The sequence below is a fragment of the Aquarana catesbeiana genome, linkage group LG09 (assembly GCF_042186555.1).
Source record: "Aquarana catesbeiana isolate 2022-GZ linkage group LG09, ASM4218655v1, whole genome shotgun sequence".
In the NCBI taxonomy this organism is placed as follows: domain Eukaryota; kingdom Metazoa; phylum Chordata; class Amphibia; order Anura; family Ranidae; genus Aquarana; species Aquarana catesbeiana.
In genome coordinates this window covers 235,889,651-235,908,269 of record NC_133332.1, presented here as the reverse complement: position 1 = coordinate 235,908,269, position 18,619 = coordinate 235,889,651, and the positions used below count along the sequence as shown (strand labels likewise).

The 18,619-nt window shown below is 41.7% G+C and overlaps 1 protein-coding gene across 3 annotated transcripts in view; it reads left to right on the top strand.

Annotated features, from left to right (window-relative positions):
- PNPLA7 (patatin like domain 7, lysophospholipase) overlaps positions 1 to 18,619 on the top strand; it is a 478,577-nt gene that overhangs the window by 356,932 nt on the left and 103,026 nt on the right. For all 3 annotated transcript variants that reach the window (XM_073599988.1, XM_073599989.1, XM_073599987.1), the window contains one exon: positions 6,974 to 7,156. In XM_073599988.1, coding sequence (XP_073456089.1) covers positions 6,974 to 7,156 — 183 coding nt within the window. The remainder of the gene's footprint in view (positions 1 to 6,973; positions 7,157 to 18,619) is intronic.

Genomic DNA, 18,619 nt, shown 5'->3' with positions numbered 1-18,619 from the left:
ACCCCTCCTGGTGGGCCAAAAAGGTATCTATTGGTGCAAAACACATGAACTGGTCACCTGAACCAGAAGAAAATGGCCAGATCAAAAAACATTCATCTTGTGTCAGTGGGCAGTTGTATTGATGACACTATGATACAAGAGGTCCAAAGGAAAGACATTTTTAGAAAAAAATTGTTATATGCATTAACTATTACAATGAACCTGACAAGAACCAAAACAGCAGGCCTAGGCCAGTATAAACATTGCAATCATTATATTCAACTTTTCTGCAATTTGCACTTATGTAATTGCTGAAGAGCAAACTGCTAGAAAACAGCACCTGCCCTGCCCACCTACTATCACATGTGATTACAGACAGCCAGTTGTGTAAAGCCGGGCATAGACAGTTCAAATCTCTGCCGGTTCATCAGAGACTGGCCAAGACTCTAACCATATATGGTCAGGCTGATTGTACCCAAGTCGATCGATCAGCTTAGGTACAACCAGCCAGCTGGATTTTAAATGAGATTATTGCTGTTATAGCCTTTAGCAATAATCACAATCTTCTGCCAGTGGGAAGGGCTTCCCCCGTGGGGAGAAGACAATGTATCGGCAGGAGTGGTTCCCCCATCAACACGGTCTGTGTGAATGGGGGAATCGAGCAAATTTCTTTCCTGCAACGCATGGTTGAAGGAAAGTAACTTGCTCTGTCTATGGCCAGCCTAAGGTAGAATGCACATCTAGCGCTATTGCTGGCACTTTCATTGTTTTCATTCCTGCTCTGGAGAAGTTCTCAACCTATGGCTAAACTTTAGCAAGGGCTGTGCAGAATCATAGAAACTAGGCTACCTGTACTCAGACCTTATTAAAGCAACACTCAGTACCCAGTATTCTGAAAATATCAAACAAAGGACTTGCCCATGGGACTAAAAAAAAAAAAAATGATACATCAAGTATAAAAAAATACAAAATATATTCCATAAAAAACATGTACAGTACAAATATTTCATCAGAAAAGACAGATCCCCAGTATATATTAAAGATGCTGACATAATTGTTAAGGCATTTGATTTATAGTTGAACTGAGCTATAATCTCTACTCGTTTTGTGGGGGCAACGCCCATTTCATCAGGAGCCAGCTAAGGTTGGTTTTAGTATAATTAGTGGGGAAAATAGTTATTTGATCCCCTGCAAATTTTGTAAGTTTGCCCATTTACAAAAAATTGAAGGGTCTATAATTTTTATCATAGGTGTATTTTAAATGATAGAGACAGAATATCAACCAAAAACCCATGATGCAAATGTAGTAAATTGAGTTGCAGTTCATTGAGTAGAATAAGTATTTGTTCCCCAAGCAAAGCATGACTTAGTACTTTGTGGAGAAACCCTTGTTAGCAAACGCAGAGGTAAGATATTTCTTGTAGTTAGTGACCAGGTTTGCACAAATCTCAAGATGGATTTTGGTCCACCTTTCTTTACAGATCTTCTCTAAATCCTTAACAATTCCTTGTTGTCCCCTTGGCAATTTGAAGTTTCAGCTCCCTCCATACATTTTTTTATAGGATTAAGGTCTGAAGACTGACTAGGCCACTCAATGACCTTAATGTGCTTCTTCTTGAGCCAGTCCTTTGTTGCCTTGGCGATATGTTTTGGGTCATTATCATCCAGAAAGACCCTTCCATGACCCGTTTTCAGTGTTCTGGCTGGGCGAAGAAGGTTCTCATCCAAGATTTTACAATACATGGCCCCTGTCCATTGGCACCTCAAAGTCAGTCTGTACCTTTAGCAGAGAAACAGCCCCAAAGCATAATGTTTCCACCTTTGTGCTTGACTGTAGGGATTGTGTTCTTGGGGTCATAGTCAGCATTTTTCTTCCTCCAAACACGGTGAGTCCCCCTCCATAAGAAGGCACACGTACAGTCATGCCAATGAACATCTAAATGATTTAGAGAAGGATTGGGAGAAAGTGCTGTGGTCAAATGAGACCAAAATTGAGCTCTTTGGCATTTCCTCGATTCGCAGTGTTTGGAGGAAAAAAGATTCTGAATATGACCCAAAGAACACCATCCCTACAGCCAAGCACGGAGGTGGAAACAAGCATTTGGGCTGTTTCTCTGGTACAGGCCGACTTTGCCGCATTGAGGGGCCACTGGATGGGGCCATGTATCGTAAAATCTTTGAAAACCTTCTTCCCTCAGCCAGAACACTGAAGATGGCTTTTCCAGCATGACAATGACCCAAAATATACCGCCAAGGCAACAAGGGAGTGGCTCAAGAAGAAGCACATAAAGGTCGTGGAGTGGCCTAGTCAGTCTCCAGATCTTAATCCTATAATAAATTTATAGAGGGAGCTGAAACTTCGAGTTGCCAAGAGACAGCCAAGAAACCTGAAGGATTTAGAGGAAGGCCTGTAAAGAAAAGTGGACCAAAATCCCTCCTGAGATGTGTGCAAACCTAGTCGCCAACTACAAGAAACGTCTGTGCTTGCCAATAAGGGTTTCTCCACCAAGTACTGTACATGTTTTGCTTGGGGAATCAAATACTAATTTTACTCACTGAACTGCAACTTAATTTATAGCATTTGTTTTGTGTGGTTTTTTTCTGGATTTTTGGTTGATATTCTGTCTCTATCATTTAAAATACTCCTATGATAAAAATTATAGACCCTTAATTTCTTTATAAGTGGGCAAACTTACAAAATCTGCAGGGGATCAAATAATTATTTTCCCCACTGTATACTAAAGTAGGTACCCTCTGGAAAGGAACCACTAAAACAGGAATCTTCAAACTATGGTTCTCTAGCTGTTGTGGAACTACACATCCCATGAGGCATTGTAAAACTCTGATATTCATAGACATGATGGGAATTGTAGTTCCTGAACAACTGGAGGGCCGTAGTTTGAAGACCCCTGCACTAAAATATAAGCCAGTAGATGGGATCAGATAACACCTGGATCATTGCGCTGTAGGAGGACCACCACAGCAGAAGTTCCAACCGGAAGCTTAGGCTGATAGGATGGACCTAGGGCAGAGCACACAAAAGGGGCCCCCACTGCGATACCCCTTGTGTAGGTCTGCAGCCGCACTTCAGCTCTCAGGATACACAGCAGCAAGGATGGTAACCGCAATCACAAATAGATGGGATTGATCTCTGACAGGTCTTGAGACTGATATATTCAATCTGGTAAAAAAGAAGATGAGCACAAAATGGAAAAACCAATAAGATTCTTGTTTTCCTTTTCCTTAACATGACAGGAGTTTTGTTCTAATTTCAATTTCTCTGAGGTTAATGCATTACCCCCTTAGACATATATAAAATCCTTGGGTAATACACTTTAAGACAAAAGATGACACGAAAGTATGTGAGGATTTCATAAATAATGTTGAGCAGTTTAAAAAAATGGATACAGGGTTGAGAGTACTTGTTCAGAACAAGCCGTTGATGTAGATATCATTTAAATGGAAGCGCCACAGGCAATTCATGTAGGGGGTGTACTGTTATAATAATCCCTCTTTTACAATAACATATTAGGCTCATTTCCTTGTAATGTAGCACCTCATTTCATCTCTTGTGCTTGAACATGTACCGACCCCAGCTGCGGATCTGTATTCATTTCCAGAAAATAAATCCTATTTGTACTTAGTTTAGTTTGTAATTACTATTTCCCTCCTGTGTAGCTCTACAGCGCAAGCCTTCATATTTATAGATAATTAAACAGAGCAGCACAATAAGTAGACCTGACTGTCAGCGAGAAGACACGGTGGCAGAAGCAAGCCGCAGAGCTCTTGACAAGCTGTACGGTCAATCATGCTCTGATATTGATGGCCTTGGAGTTGTGTATCTCAAACATTGGTTTCATTTCCACTTTAATAGACTTCCTGCCTAGGCGTGCAGTGGCTTTTGGCAATCAGTAGGCAGCTAAGGGTTTTTAAATCCATATATATGCTGTACCAGTCTAGTGAATCTACAAGTGACGCAGGGGTTTCAATCAGGATGAATAGTCACTAGACATCATAAATGCATCTTTGAATTAAAGGAAAGCTGTCATTACTCTAAAGAGATGCTTGGGCTGGCGCTATTGGCCACTTTCTGAGATTGATAGTTGCCTTATTTTTTTTTCTTTTTTGCCAATCCTTTGACTTCAATATTTGAGCTATGGACCTGGAATGAGCATGCAGTCCAAAAGTTATGACCTATTTGCCACATACTTGTTTCTAAGTCAGTGGAAATTTTGAGGGATCAGAAAGACAGCCAGGCATCTAACATTTTCTTTCATGTCTTTTATGACATGCTTCCTTTAAAAAAGAAACCACAACTCCCTAGCCTACAGTTTTATAGAGTAATATAGTGTTATAACCCCTGTCTGGGTTTTGTTTTATTATCTGTGAGAATAGGATAGGAAAGGATATCCTTCCAAAGTGAGGAAAATACCTGGTAGTCATCAGGGAATCAGGGACAACAGAACTAGGGACAAATTTCCCTTCTATTTCTCTATTCACCTGGACAAATAGAGACGGTGAATCTCCCTGACGAGGAACTCAGACAGCAGTAAATAAAAGCCTGTCAGGGGCTCTAATACATCTCATCTTTATTTAGTAGAGATGTTCACCAGTACAAACAAAATGGAATAATATTCTATCAGCTTACTATTACACAGAGTCAGCAACATTCAGATATAAACCTCAGGAAGATACAGGAGACTCTGTCAAGACGTATAGAACAAGCTAAGCATCATACACAATTCTGGAAACCTCTCTAAAGTTTTTATTTTATTTTTGAAAGTTGAAAAACACCCTGAGAAAATCTTAGGACTGAACAAGAGATGGGGAAAAAGTAGAGTCAGGGGATGAAGGAACCTGAGGTAAGGGGGAATATGCTCCTTCCAAAGGGAACACCAGACCAGGGAGATCTAAAATAGGTGAATGAAACAGGGAGAAAAAAAAAAAGGGGACGCCGCAAAGGGGCGAGGAAAGTGTAAAGTAAAGAGGGGTTAGGCAAATGAGAGTGGGGGGGATGAGCAAAGAGTCCATCCCCCTTCACCCTCAAACCCCCACCCTCCAGTGACCCAGGGAGCGGAAGGAGGCATAACGGAAACTTCACAACTACTGAAAGTTCCAGTAAAGCGGTCTCAATGCTGACCTAAAGATCAGAAAGTCTATAAAAAGATCAGAATTCTTTATTTAGCTGAGCATTTACATTCCTCCTAGTATAACCACTTTTGGGTTTGTACGGAGCTCCTGTCACTAAGGGATGCAGTAAGATCTTCCATCTCTTGAATGTCATTCACCCTGACAAACCATTGTTTTAGGGTTAGTAGGTTTTTCAGGAGCTTGGAATACAAGCTTTAGCGGGATTCAGCAGATGGATTACTGTATAAAGTATTTTTGTCCTTTAAATAGGAGCTTGTTTGTTTCTGTTTTAATATTGGTTATACTGAAGCAGATTTGGGAGCTTATTTGAGATGCAGTGAGCATGTTTACTGGTTCCAGTAGCCTGCAAAGTGCCAGCTGAGCTGTTGCGACGTACCAGGACATGTAACCCGTTCTGGCTTAGCCCCGTCCTTTACAGTAAGTTGTGTGTAGACCTAGCTTGCTTATTTTGAAGAAGGGGAGCATGTGCAGTGTGTGGGAAAGGTGCAGAGGCTCCATGCGCATGCCACACACTATTGGTGACTTCATGGTGTACCAGTAACTGATTTTTTTAAAAATTATTTTTGAACTAAACAAAAGGCACAGACACATTTAAAGTAAGTTACTTTTAGTTTAGTGATACTCTAAGAAAAAGCATTTACTGTCCAAAAAGAAGCAAGATTAGTGTTCTTCATTGAACTTACAGAGAAAGACCAGGTCTTCTAAAACAGTGTGCCGAAGACTGATTAATTAAAGCGGATCTTTACTCTGTCCTCCCTCCCATGCTTTTTTTTTTCTTCATCCCCCGCTTACCTTGTTGCCAATCCTGCACAGTTACGGAACTCTCCTGCCCAGGCAAATCCAGTATTGTCCTACTTAGATCCGCTTCTCTTCTGCCCCCAATCAGTCCTGCGCCCCATCTTCTTTGGTATAGTCATTAGGAAGCTACCGGCTCTCACGAGTTCAGCCAGCTGCTCTCAAAGGACATGCTGCTGGGTCCTGGACCCCCCCCCCCCCCCATCCTCTTTTTTTCAGTGAAAATCTAAGCCTAAGCCTCCTGGGGTATATGACCTTCATATACCAGAAGGCAAAGGGGGCAAAGTGCAAGTCAATTGCCTAGGCGAATGACATGCACGGAGGGGTGGTGGGCCAGACCTTTCATTTAAAAAGAAACTTATTCAGGCTGAAATTTTGCTTTAAAGATAGAGTTGTTTGGTTACAGTAACACTAGACATGTTTGCTGCAAACTGAAGACAGTATTTTAGGAGAATAACTTCATAACTATTGTGAAGCATGATGGTGGAAATGTTATGGTTTGAGGTTGTGTTACTGCTTCAGGGCCTGGGCAGCTCCCAGTCATCGAGACAACTATACATTCTGCATCATATCAAAGTGTGATTTGAATGCGAGGCTACCTCTCCAAAAGCACACTAGCAAATCTACCAAGGAATGGCTCAGAAAGAATATGGGGTTACTGGCTGCATTAGTCAAAAAAAAAAACAAAACAAAACCCATAAACATTACCCACACTGTGCATGGAAAAGTGGACAAAACTGCCGCTGTCACTGTCAGAGTTAGATGGGTGGTCCTTTTTGAAAGATTTCTGCTCACTTCCAGTGGCGTTTTAATCAGTTTCTGTCCTGTTAAAAATGACCAGCAAGACAGTGGGGAGTATATAAAAACAAATCAAAGGTATCCAACTTTTCCCTACTCTATACTTTAGTTTATGTGTTTTGATGCTTTATATGACTGTAGAAATAGACTCACGTAGCTCTTTAGAGCATGCATTGGTGGTCTTCTGTCCTACAGAAATTGTGGATTATGCTTTATTGTGTTCCATAACGTAATTTGTTCTGTGTTTCAGCTGGAGAAGATGCTTGAGAATACTGCTGTCCGGGCTCAGAAACAACTGATTATCCTCCATAAGGAAGATGGTCCACCGCCCTCCCGTACTGTTGAATGGCTCAATATGAGGAGCTGGTGTTCAGGCCATCTCCACCTGAGCTGTCCGCACCGTGTCTTCTCCAAGAGGAGTCTGCCAAAGCTGGTAAGACCTTGCACTAGAACAGTGCTGTGATCCAGACTGAATCTACAATAGCTGGGTTATATTTACCTATATTTATTGGTAAATGCAAATGATTTAGGGGACAGTCAGGGCGGGAGATATTAAAGTGATTGTAAAGGCTCTTTTTTTTTTTCCTATAAAAATAAACATGTTACACTTACCTGCTCTGTTGCAGTGGATTTGCACAGAGCAACCCAGAGCCTTCTCTTCTTGGGTCCCTCTTCTGTGATCCTGGCCCCTCCTTCCTGTTCGGTGCCCCCACAGCAAGCAGCTTGCTACGGGGGAGGGGGGCACCCGAGCCGAGTCACAGCTCCCTGTGTCCATTCAGACACGGAGCCCCGCCCCCTCTCTCCCCTGATTGGCTAGCTGACTTTGATTGACAGTAGCGGGAGCCAATGGCACCGCTGCTGTGTCAGAGCCAATCAGGAAGGAGAATCTCGGATGGCTGAGACACTTGTGGGCATCACTGGACACATCAGGTAAGTGTGAGGGGGGCTGCTGCACACAGAAGGCTTTTTTATCTTAATGCATTAAGATAAAAAAAAAACATTCTGCCTTTACAACCCCTTTAAATCAGTTCGGTCCCAGAACTTTGCACCCATTTTGCTCTCTATAGTCTACACTTCCATGTAATGCACCTTGCCAATAAATGTTCTTGAGTCAAAGTGCTCTCACTTCCTGTGTCCTGGAATAACAAGCTATTATTTTACTGTTCTCCAAGCCCCCTCCACCATCAACACATTCTTATATTTATTATAAAAGCACAACTGCTGCACTTCTAACAACAAATTTCCAGTTGGATGATAGCCTCACTATGCCCCTGCAAATCAGCATTATGGTTGGTAAGTAATAGAAAGTATTGCGGTTACTATAATGAATGAGGGGAGAAGTGCGCCCCATAATTCATCAGCTGCCCATTCATGAAAAACAGTGTACAGCTAGTCTCTTGGGGGGCTGGTTGCTAACTGTACTTGACCAGGGATACAAAATTAATATCTTGTAATTAGAGGTCTAAGCTCTTCCATTACCAAAAAGGAGCGTAAAGTCTTTTGCAGGCCATAGACGAGTCGAAAAAAATGAACAAAATTTGTGTCGATTGTCGAAACATTCATTTTCACATCATTAGTGTGCCAGGTGTGACATGCTATTTTTGAGCCACAATCGAAAGTGCCTGATCCAACGTGTTGTTTGTTTTAATTTTCTAAAAAAAAAAAAAAAATCGATGGTGAGCTCATATAAGCTATTTTTGTTTTTTGAATGACGGAACTTTCATTTTTTCGACTCATCAATGGCCTGCATTACAGTTTGTTTTATTTAAAAATAGCCACAGGTTGAGTTAGAAAAGTCCACAATTGCCAGCATGCTGCAGAGAAGGACCCTTACTCCCTGTAGGTAAGCAGTGATTATTTTGTAGAGGTCCAACACGCCCCCTGCATTATGTGGCCATGCAATTCACCCTGGCTAGCAGGGACTGGGCAAATTTTGATCAGTGTGTGGCCTTGCCCGCTCTACAAAAAAATATTTATTTGACTTTTGGTGAAGGGAAATGTTGGAAAATGTTTTGGAAGATCATCAGCTGCAACCAATCAGCTGCAGACAATGATCAGTGTATTCTGACAGCAGCAGGTCCCAGTGTGGGGCAGTAGGGGGGATGTATTCCTCCATCCACCTTGTCTGTGTGGATGAAGGAATCTATTTTTACTAACCTTCTATGGCCAGCCTTAGTCAAAGACAGAGTTCTCTAATCAGTGACAAGCATGGCTTTACTGAATGCATAGCTATAGACTGATTCAGGGAGTGTACTGTAATTGTGCCTCTGCAGAGAGATTACTGCTTGCACGCGGGGAGCAAGGGTCCCACTCTGCAACTTCTGGCAGAGGACAGATCTTTCTACTCATGCTGTGGCTGCTATAGGAAGAAGTAGTCACCATAGTAAGCCTATTGGTGACATCGACACCCAGGCTCTACAGCCATTGTCGGTGATCTCTTCACTGAAGTCAGCCACTTAGAAGATCGCGTGATTGGACCGGATCACTCTTTGAATAGGTAAGTATGCACATCTTCCTTTCGCAGGGTAGAATAGAATATAGTTTATAAGGGGGTGCGAGCAGGTTTAGGCTTAGTTAGGAATAGGCTGGACTTTCACTTTAACCCCTTGGCGCCAGCTTCTGCCGGCCCTGTAAGGGGTTTGCTATGCCAGGAGGTTGGGCTTATGGCCACGTGACCGCTGTGATTAGCTGTCACATAATCGGAAAAGTCCCGATCGCAAACGGCAATCAGGAACTTTCCGTGAGGTGACGGAGCGCTAGGCGCGCTCTCTCTCGGCACAGCACTGTCAGCGCTATTGCAAGCAAATATGAGCCAAGGCCCGGCCGCATATTTGAGTGCGCTCAGCGCTGAGAGGCTAAGCAATGCAGCTTGGTCACCTCGACATACCCAGCTTGTGATTGGAGAGTGAAGGAGCGCCAACAGACCCATGAGGTCATCTCTGAGTGGGTTAGCATATTTCTTGTCCAGCTCAAGTGCATGCTGAACACCTGATTGGCTCTTAGTATTGACCACTTTCTTTTCTATTCTGAGTTCAGTTATGCAGGGATTAAAAGATGCTCATACTAATATACATGTAGGTACTTCCATTAGTTGCACATTAAAATATAGTTAATCATTTATTAAACATGCGTAACTGCATCCATTGGTGTTTTTATATCTGCAATGAGTTCAACTTTAATTTCCCAATGCATTTATTATTGAACTGAGTGTATTTTTATGAACCTGTTCTTGATCTAACACTCATCTGCACAAACACAAAAAGAGTTTTTTTGTGTGTTTAATGTAAAATTGCTTGTATTGCATTTGTTTCATATAAAATGAGGGAATGTCATGATTTTCTGACAGTGCTGTAGGACAATCGTGAAAGAACTGATGAAGGGCTTTTATTTTTAAATCTTGCTGAGACGTTGGGGATTAGTCATAGTTCAGCACTACAAAATAGTTTAGTTTTATGTTATAAAGTTTTCATATGAGAAGCTAACTTCACAGCAAGTATAATTTTGGTAACATTCCCCTCTTTCTGGGCAGGAAGTAACTGGAGCAGATCATACAAATAGTGTTTCAATTTGCTTATTCTATTGGAATGGTAAATAGATTACTTGCTAATGACTGGGAATGAAATGCAATAAAATATCTGTCCATTCTCAAACAAGCTGCTTAAAGTATAACTAAAGGCAAAACTTTTTTTTTAGTTTTGGATAGAGTGGAGAGGGATTAGAACCCCTGTCAGTTTTTATTGCTATCTGTGCCCCCGTTAAGAAGATTCACTTTCTCTATTTGTCCTGTTTACCATTATCATTGAATGTAAAGAAGATCACAAATTTTGGGTTTTCCCCAGAAAAGTAATAGAGGGAAAGACTTCCAATGGGTTCCGATGACTTGGGAGCCCCCAAGGAATTCCCTTAATTTGCAGGAATTTTCTCTCACTTCCTTCCTGTTTGGTTATGGGACAGGAAGTGAAGGGAAGTCTCTGCAATGGGACAAAAATCTGACAGGGGTTATAACCTTTCCTTGCTGTATCTGAAATGAACTACTTGAGAGTGTTTGTAAACTCCAACAATTAACAACCGTTGTCTGCTTCCTTTTCATCTGTCAAATATACCATTGAAAATGTTTTGTTACATTTGTTTGACAAGTTTATAGGGCCATAAATTCAGTGCTGCCCTGTGCACTTTGTTATCCCAAACAATAAATGTCAGAAAGCAAGAAGGGCATACCAGCCTAATGCATTACAAAAAATGCACTATTAAAAGTGGTAAACATTTATACGCACAAGAATAGATGAGTGTAGGGCTTATAACATAAAATAGAAGGGAACTCAAACCATAACCACTGCCTGTGGTCCTGGATTGGCACAGATGACAACCCAATATATAGCAGACACCAATGCATTTTGAGGGTAAAACCCTCTACCTCAAAGCTGAATGCCTCCCATCAACTGACTGACTTGTATAGTGCTAGTCTGCTAGAACCATATTGTCTGTTACAGTTGGCATTTCCATCTATTTTATGTTACGAGCCTTACACTCATCTATGGTGTCCTTAGTAATGCACTAGGCTGGGGTGCCCTTCTTGCTGTCTGTCATTAGTGTTTGGCATTCCCCTGTCCAAAGAGGGCTGCAAGGCCTAGAGATTGCCTGGTGTTCTGTAGAAAACTCAAGCCAACAAGAGAACCAGTTTTAAGTTGGCCATAGATGGAACGATTTTTTGCAAAATGCAGTGAAAAAAAAACTGTTAATTTGCTCACACGAAGCAACCATTGTGTAGAACTAAAAAGCTGGAAGACAATTGTGTGTATGTAATGAGCAAATATGGCTGCTCCCATCTACTCCCATGTTATTATAAATTATACATGGGAACAAGATTTTTATTTTAAAGGTTAAATGGTCATGATTCTTAAACATCAAGTTTACAATCAAGTTTTTTTTTGTAATTCCTTTATTTGCCAAAGAAAGTTACATGTGACAGTCAAAAAAAACAGTTTTTACAGAATCTCAAAACAATAACAGATAAATAGTCAAAGGCCAAATCGGGAAACAGGCCCAGCGTTGTACAGAGTATATGGTCATAATAGCGAATACATTTGTGTAGATAGTGCTCCGTGCACCACACTGGGGTGTCTGTCATACATTTGTAGAGAGGATCAAGGCTTATGTGCTTTAATGCATGAAACAGTGGAATGAACCAAAATAAAGTATATAACATACAATAGAATGGAGTAACTTAGCTTAGGATTTTCAGGTAGTGTAGCGGGAGATAGTACTCCCCTTGGAAACCCAGGGATGGGGGCAATATGGAAGCAGGATATGAACCAGGATATACTACATATTTGAGGTGCATATCCCATCACTGGGTCTCCAGAGGATAACTAAAGAGAAAAGGGGGGGGGGGAACTAACCCGAATGGGGGTAGTTCTTGGGAGTAGATGGCCCCAGGGTAGGAGGAGCTGGGTGTAGGAAGCATTTCCTTTTAAACCTTTATAACTAATCACAGAAGTAGATATCAGGTGCATGAGCCTGACCAGCATCCTGGACACATTATTTTAATGGTCTCCTGTATTGCTTTTTCCATTTTGTGCCAAGATCCATATTGTGCTTTTCACCAATTATTGGGTGACATGTGAAGAACAAAACAATAACATGTCTGTCGAGCATGGCTGCTTTAAGATAACAACCCGAACCCTGTACTTCCATCTCAACTGTGTTCTACCACTGCAATAAGGCAGTTATGCTGTGTCTACCTTTTTAGATGTCTGCTAACTCTTAAAAAGGAATATATAGTGTTTTTCTATATCGTTTATTATTTGAGTCCAGGATTAAAAGAAGTTTAAAGCTGCACTCTAGGTTAAGCAGATATTGTCTAAATACAAGAGAAATGTGTACTCCTTATTGAATCTTGGTGTGCTTTGTGCATTTCTTCCAGATCTGTACAGTTACTTAGCAAGAAACCTTGTCTCTGTGTAGGAGCTTCCTGTAACAAAGACCGGTCACTGCATCTCCATCTGCTTGTGCAGGGTGATTGGTCTGGTCTCCGCCCTTCCTGTATTTTTCTGCAGGCAGCCTGTAGTGGGTGGGGCCTGCATATATCAACAGATATAAAACATCAGTTTAACCATTTTTTTAAAACTATATTTAAAACTTTAACTAAACCTTGTAATAAAATATGTTCCCTTAAACTGGCATACCTTTAGAAATACAGCACAGTCTTTCTTCAAATACTAAATCCCAAGTGCTGGACATGGGAATGCCTGTTATACTTCATTTTGCCATTGCTTTAAGTGACCTTGTTAAAAAAAAAATATTAGGAACATATGCCTGCAAAAGAATTGTGTAAATAGTACATCTACCACAAAGAAAAATAATTAAGAAGCACCGGAGCTATCCTGATATGTGATACAATGTTGTATCAACAAAGAGAGAGGCACTGGCTCACCAATATATTTGGTGGTGCTGCTCCCTTCAACTCCCAAACACTGATGATTCTAACACAGAAAAGGGGGGAGGAACCTCAAAGGAGTTCATGAAGGAGGAAGGGAATGAGACAACCGCAGTCTCACCCTCACTGAAAGAACTTTATTGAATAGAGTGCTAACAAATAGGGTTAAGAGACAACGTTGTCACTTAAAAACTCACACATTCTTCATGTACACTGACACTGTCTCTGAATGAATAGCAAAGGTACAAGTCAACATACAAGAAAAGGCCAGGTAAGGTGGAATAGCAGGAAACCACAGTGGTATCAGCCTATAACAGGCAATACACAGACAATGTGGACACCTGCTAGCACCATTTACCTAGGACCTAGTCTGAATGGCTAGTATCAAATACCTATGGTAGGTGTGGGGTTCTCCCTTTTCCCAGACAGGCTTGTAATATCAGCTGGAAATAACCCAGCAGAGAGTCTTCCAAATAGCTGTGTCTTTAATCCCACTCGGACCACTTAAGGTGAGGATGGGCACAAGGATATGTAGTGAGTCCCTGCAGGGGATGTCAGTGTGCAATATTACTTACAGTTCCTCATAGAGGGAAGGGAGAGAGATGGAAGGAAGTCCAAGCATCTTAGGTTCTGTCTGAAGTATGAAGACTGTCCCAGTGCCTGTCTGGTGGCAGTTCAAGGCTCCCATCACAGCGCTCGAGGCTCCTCTAGACCCGCACCTGCAGTATCAGGACATATTTCAGGCACTGGGACAGTCTCTCTGCGCAAACTACTTGTCCCTTGGTCCCACTCTGTCCTTCCATTTGCAGGACGGGCTAGACCAGACCTGGGAAAATTGCCCCCCAGGGCCACACCTGGCCTTTTGGCTATCCCGATCTGGCCCTTGATGTCTCCACTGTCAGCATGCCTCTCTGAGCCTGTCAGCTCCCGCACTGAGGAAGCTGACAGGCTCAGGCTGCACACTGACAGATGTCCATGTGGAGCGCTGTAAGAACTGGAAGGTGGGAGCCTCAGGAGCTGATTGTTACAGCGGGGAGGCTCAGTTTTGGTGTTAGAGCGTTGCTTAGGAGACTTCCCGATGATCTCCCGCCACTCTGCTACCTGGCCAAGTACTTACTGTATTGCATGCTGCAAACCCCAGGAATCCCTGCTTTATCGATCTCAGGCTCTTCTTCCAGTCACAGCGCTTTTCACAGGACACTCCTTTCCACCTGATTTAACCCTGCACTACCATGTGGCAATCGCGTGTATTGTACGCAGTTGCAGCGCAACCCTATGAAACTCAAAGGGCGAGTTTGGCAAGCGGTGCTACCTGCCAAACTATGCAGCCCAAATTAAAAATTCCATGGCATGTGAACAGCCTTGTCTGGCTGTTAATTTACAGTTTGGGTGGGCAGCTGGGGGTGGTAAAATCACGGCTCAGCCCCCCCCCCCCCTGTTTTTATCACACCCATGACTGCCCAGTCCTGTTTCATGAGCAGTTGTACTCAATATTCCTGGGGTCAGGTGTTTGTTTTCTATATGATTCGTACGTACTTCTAGACCTTCCCAGGTCCAAAATTAATATTGAGAAGAATTAGGTTTGGCCCTCCACAACAGTGCCAATTTCTTATGCGGCCCCTTAGAAAAATGAATTGCTGACCCCTGGGGTAGCCATACCATTATGCGCCCCCTAGAGGCCACCCACTGCAGCTACAGAAGATGAGAGTGCACACACGCAGTTTGAACAGCCCAGAGTGTGTCCTAGGGGGTGCACAATTGTAGTGTTCCTTCCGTCTTGCAAATGGCAGAATGGAGGGGATCAAGGAGCCAGACGCTTTTGCTGATAGGCCATCTCCACACATTGCATGTGTAATGAAGAGGGTGCAGCATTTAAAATAGGAGGAGTACTGGTATGTACTATTCACAAGATATGGAATTGCATAGGGATATTTTTGGAAAATGTTGTGGAAGGTAAACTTATAATTTAACTTTGCAGATAATTATGGTGACAGTTTTGATCAATTTAAAAAATACCCCGGTAAAATGCATACAACATGGACTCAGAAAAGCAACATGGCTATGTTCATGGTCCTAACCAATACTGCAAAGTGGCATGTGACCTCTCAGAAGGTCCCGGCAGCCATTTTGTGGGTCACCGTGAACGTAAGCTGACACCTCAAAACAGATGAATGCAATATTGCAGTTACTATAGAAACCATTTCCCTCCGCTTCTCCCTGTATACTCCAACTGGTATGTGCTCTAATCAAAATATGCATTACCAGAAGCAGACACAAAGGGCTTTGTGAAAATCTTGTTTGGGAATATTTCACAGATTTTGAGGAGAGTTAGCTTTAATTGGACATGTAATCAAAAGGACAATTTGTACACAATATAAGTTCCTCTTAATCACAAAACATTCACATTTAAATCTCAGCTACAGATTTATTCCCTGTCTAGACAATTCTATAGAGTAGTTTATGTAAAAAAGGTAAGTATAATAAAGGTATGTCAGAAACTAACATGGTCTTAAAGGATAAGTTCACCTTTAACAAAAAAATAATAAATGCACATTTTCTGCGGGTAAAAAAAAAAAGTGTATTTAATTTTTTTTTTTTTTTGTACAAAGTAATGCACCAGCGATCAGTGGATCATAGATCATAGTAATGCACCAGTAATCAGTGGATCATAGATCATAGTAATGCACCAGTGATCAGTGGATCATAGATCATAGTAATGCACCAGTGATCAGTGGATCACGGATCAAAGTAATGCACCAGCGATCAGTGGATCATGGATCAAAGTAATGCACCACTGATCAGTGGACCACGGGTGCAGTGTCGGTCTCTTGCACACTCTTTCTCCAGCTTTTCTAACTGTGTCTTCATCATATCGGTTGAGGAAGTAGATGGTGGCTCTGGACGATGCCTGAACAAGGATGGTGATGATCTTCTGGAAAGAAAAGCAGATGAAGGCATTGTCAGTGGGAGTGCAGTGCTCTCTGTGAGATGAATAAATACCTGGAAGTCTTACACTTGCACATTGCTTTAACAGCTTCCCGACCGCTGCACAACGATATACGGCGGCAGAATGGCACGGATGGGGAAAAGGGCATACAGGTACGTCCCCTTTAAGAAGCGGCACTGTGGGCGCCCGCCGCATTCACCGTGACCGCGCGTCCCACGGATTCGATGTCCGCCGGGTGCCTGCGATCATGTCACGGAGAGGTAAGACAAGAGATGACTTTGTAAACAAAGCATTTCCCCCGTTCTGCCTAGTGATTTGACAGAGATCACTGCTCTCTGTCATTAGGAGCAGTGATCGCTGTCATACATGAAGCCCATCCCCCCACAGTTAGAATCACTCCCTAGGACACACTTAACCCCTTCATCGCCCCCTAGTGGTTAACCCCTTCACTGCCAGTGTCATTTACACAGTAATCAGTGCATTTTTATAGCACTGATCACTGTATAAATGACTATGGTCCCAAAATAGTGTCAAACGTCTCCAATGTGTCCGCCATAATGTCGCAGTCACGATAAAAATCGCAGAACGCCGCCATTACTAATAAAAAAATATTAATAATAAAAATGCCATAAATCTATCCCTTATTTTGTAGACTCTATACATTTTGCACAAACCAATCAATATGCGCTTATTGCGATACTTTTTTTTGGTAAAAAAAAAAAAAAATTAGACTACGTATCGGCCTAAACTGAGGAAAAAAATATTTTTTTATATATTTTGGGGGATATTTATTATAGCACAAAGTAAAAAATATTGCTTTTTTTTCAAAATTGTCGCTTTTTTTTGTTTATAGCGCAAAAAATAAAAACCGCAGAGGTGATCACATACCACCAAAAGAAAGTTCTATTTGTGGGAAAAAATGGACGTCAATTTTGTTTGGGTACAACGTCACACAACCGCGCAATTGTCAGTTAAAGCGACGCAGTGCCGAATCGCAAAAAGTGCTCTGGTCAGGAAGGGGGCAAATCCTTCCGGGGCTGAAGTGGTTAAAGAACCTGCACTTTGTCCATTCAGGGAACTCTACTGAAAATGCTAGTTTCCTCACTGTTATGTTGATCCACTCACTTCAGTAATTTCACTGTCCTAGGAAGAATCTCCAGATTAAGAGCTCTGGGGTTGATGTACTAAAACTGAAGAGAGAAAAATCTGGTGCAGCTCTGCAAATAAACCAATTAGCTTCCAGGTTTTATTGTCAAAGCTTAAAGGAGTTGTAGAGGCAGAAAGTTTTTTACCTTAATGCATTCTAAGAGGAACCTGAGAAGAGGAGGATCTGGGCAGCCCTGTGCAAAACCACTACACAGAGCAGGTAAGTTATTTTTAGAGAAAAAAAAAAAGACTTTACAATCACTTTAATTGAACAAGCTGAAGTTAGGAGCTGATTGGCTACTATGCACAGCTGCACCAGATTTTGCACTTTCCAGTTTTAGTAAACCAACCCCTCTGACCTAATTTTTTTTTTTTTAATCAAAAGGGTTTTTATTTTGCATAGGAAACAAAATTGTATAACATACAGGTAAAAGTGCATAACGTATACATATCTCGGAGTTCTCTCACATCATGTTATGGATACAATTAACAGTTACCTAAGGTTATCATAAGACGGTTCTATCTACATTCTATCAGGAATAACACCTATCATACCTTTATCTTTTATTAATAATAGATCTAATATATAATATAGCTCGCAAGGAGTATATATCCAAATGAAGTGTAGTATAAGCAAATACCAACTACAATAATGTTACCCTTATGTGTTGAGAGTTCCAGTGATCTATGATAGCCTTAGGGTTTAAATATAGAAACCACCTCAAGCATTTGACAATAACAATGAGATCAACTCCGCTACATTATGATTCTATTGACCTTGTTTAAGTTCGTTATATTTAACTCAGTATAATATTCATCAGTAAAGGAGAAGATAAAGTATGAGAAAAAGAAGAAAAAAAAGAAAAGAGAAAGAGAAAAGGAAAAATAGAGGCAAAACAAAGCAAAACCTTGCCATACATTACAATATCACATATACTGCCATATACCCCACAGGGAATGTCTCGTCTTATAATTCCCTCTCCTTTGCATGTGCTCAATTTCCATACAGTAGTATGGTCTACATCAACCCAAGAGTAACCTATCTTTAATTGGTGTGGGGCCAAACCAGGCACGTCTAACCACGCCTGCCATATTGATAGGAACTTTTGCGGGACCTTCCTATGCTGGTAAGCAACCTTTTCCCTTATTAGAAGCCTGTTAACACTGTCTATCCATTGCCTCCTGGTGGGAACTCGCGGAGTAATCCACCACTGGGCAATTAGTCTCCTCGCCGTGTATAATAATCGAATAAGCGCTATGCGGGTGGGTGGGGGTGCTAACTCTTCGTCTATTCCCCCCAGTAGACAGACAACTGGATTTCTCTCAAGAGGTTTCATATATACTTCCGAGATCGTATCCAGTACTTC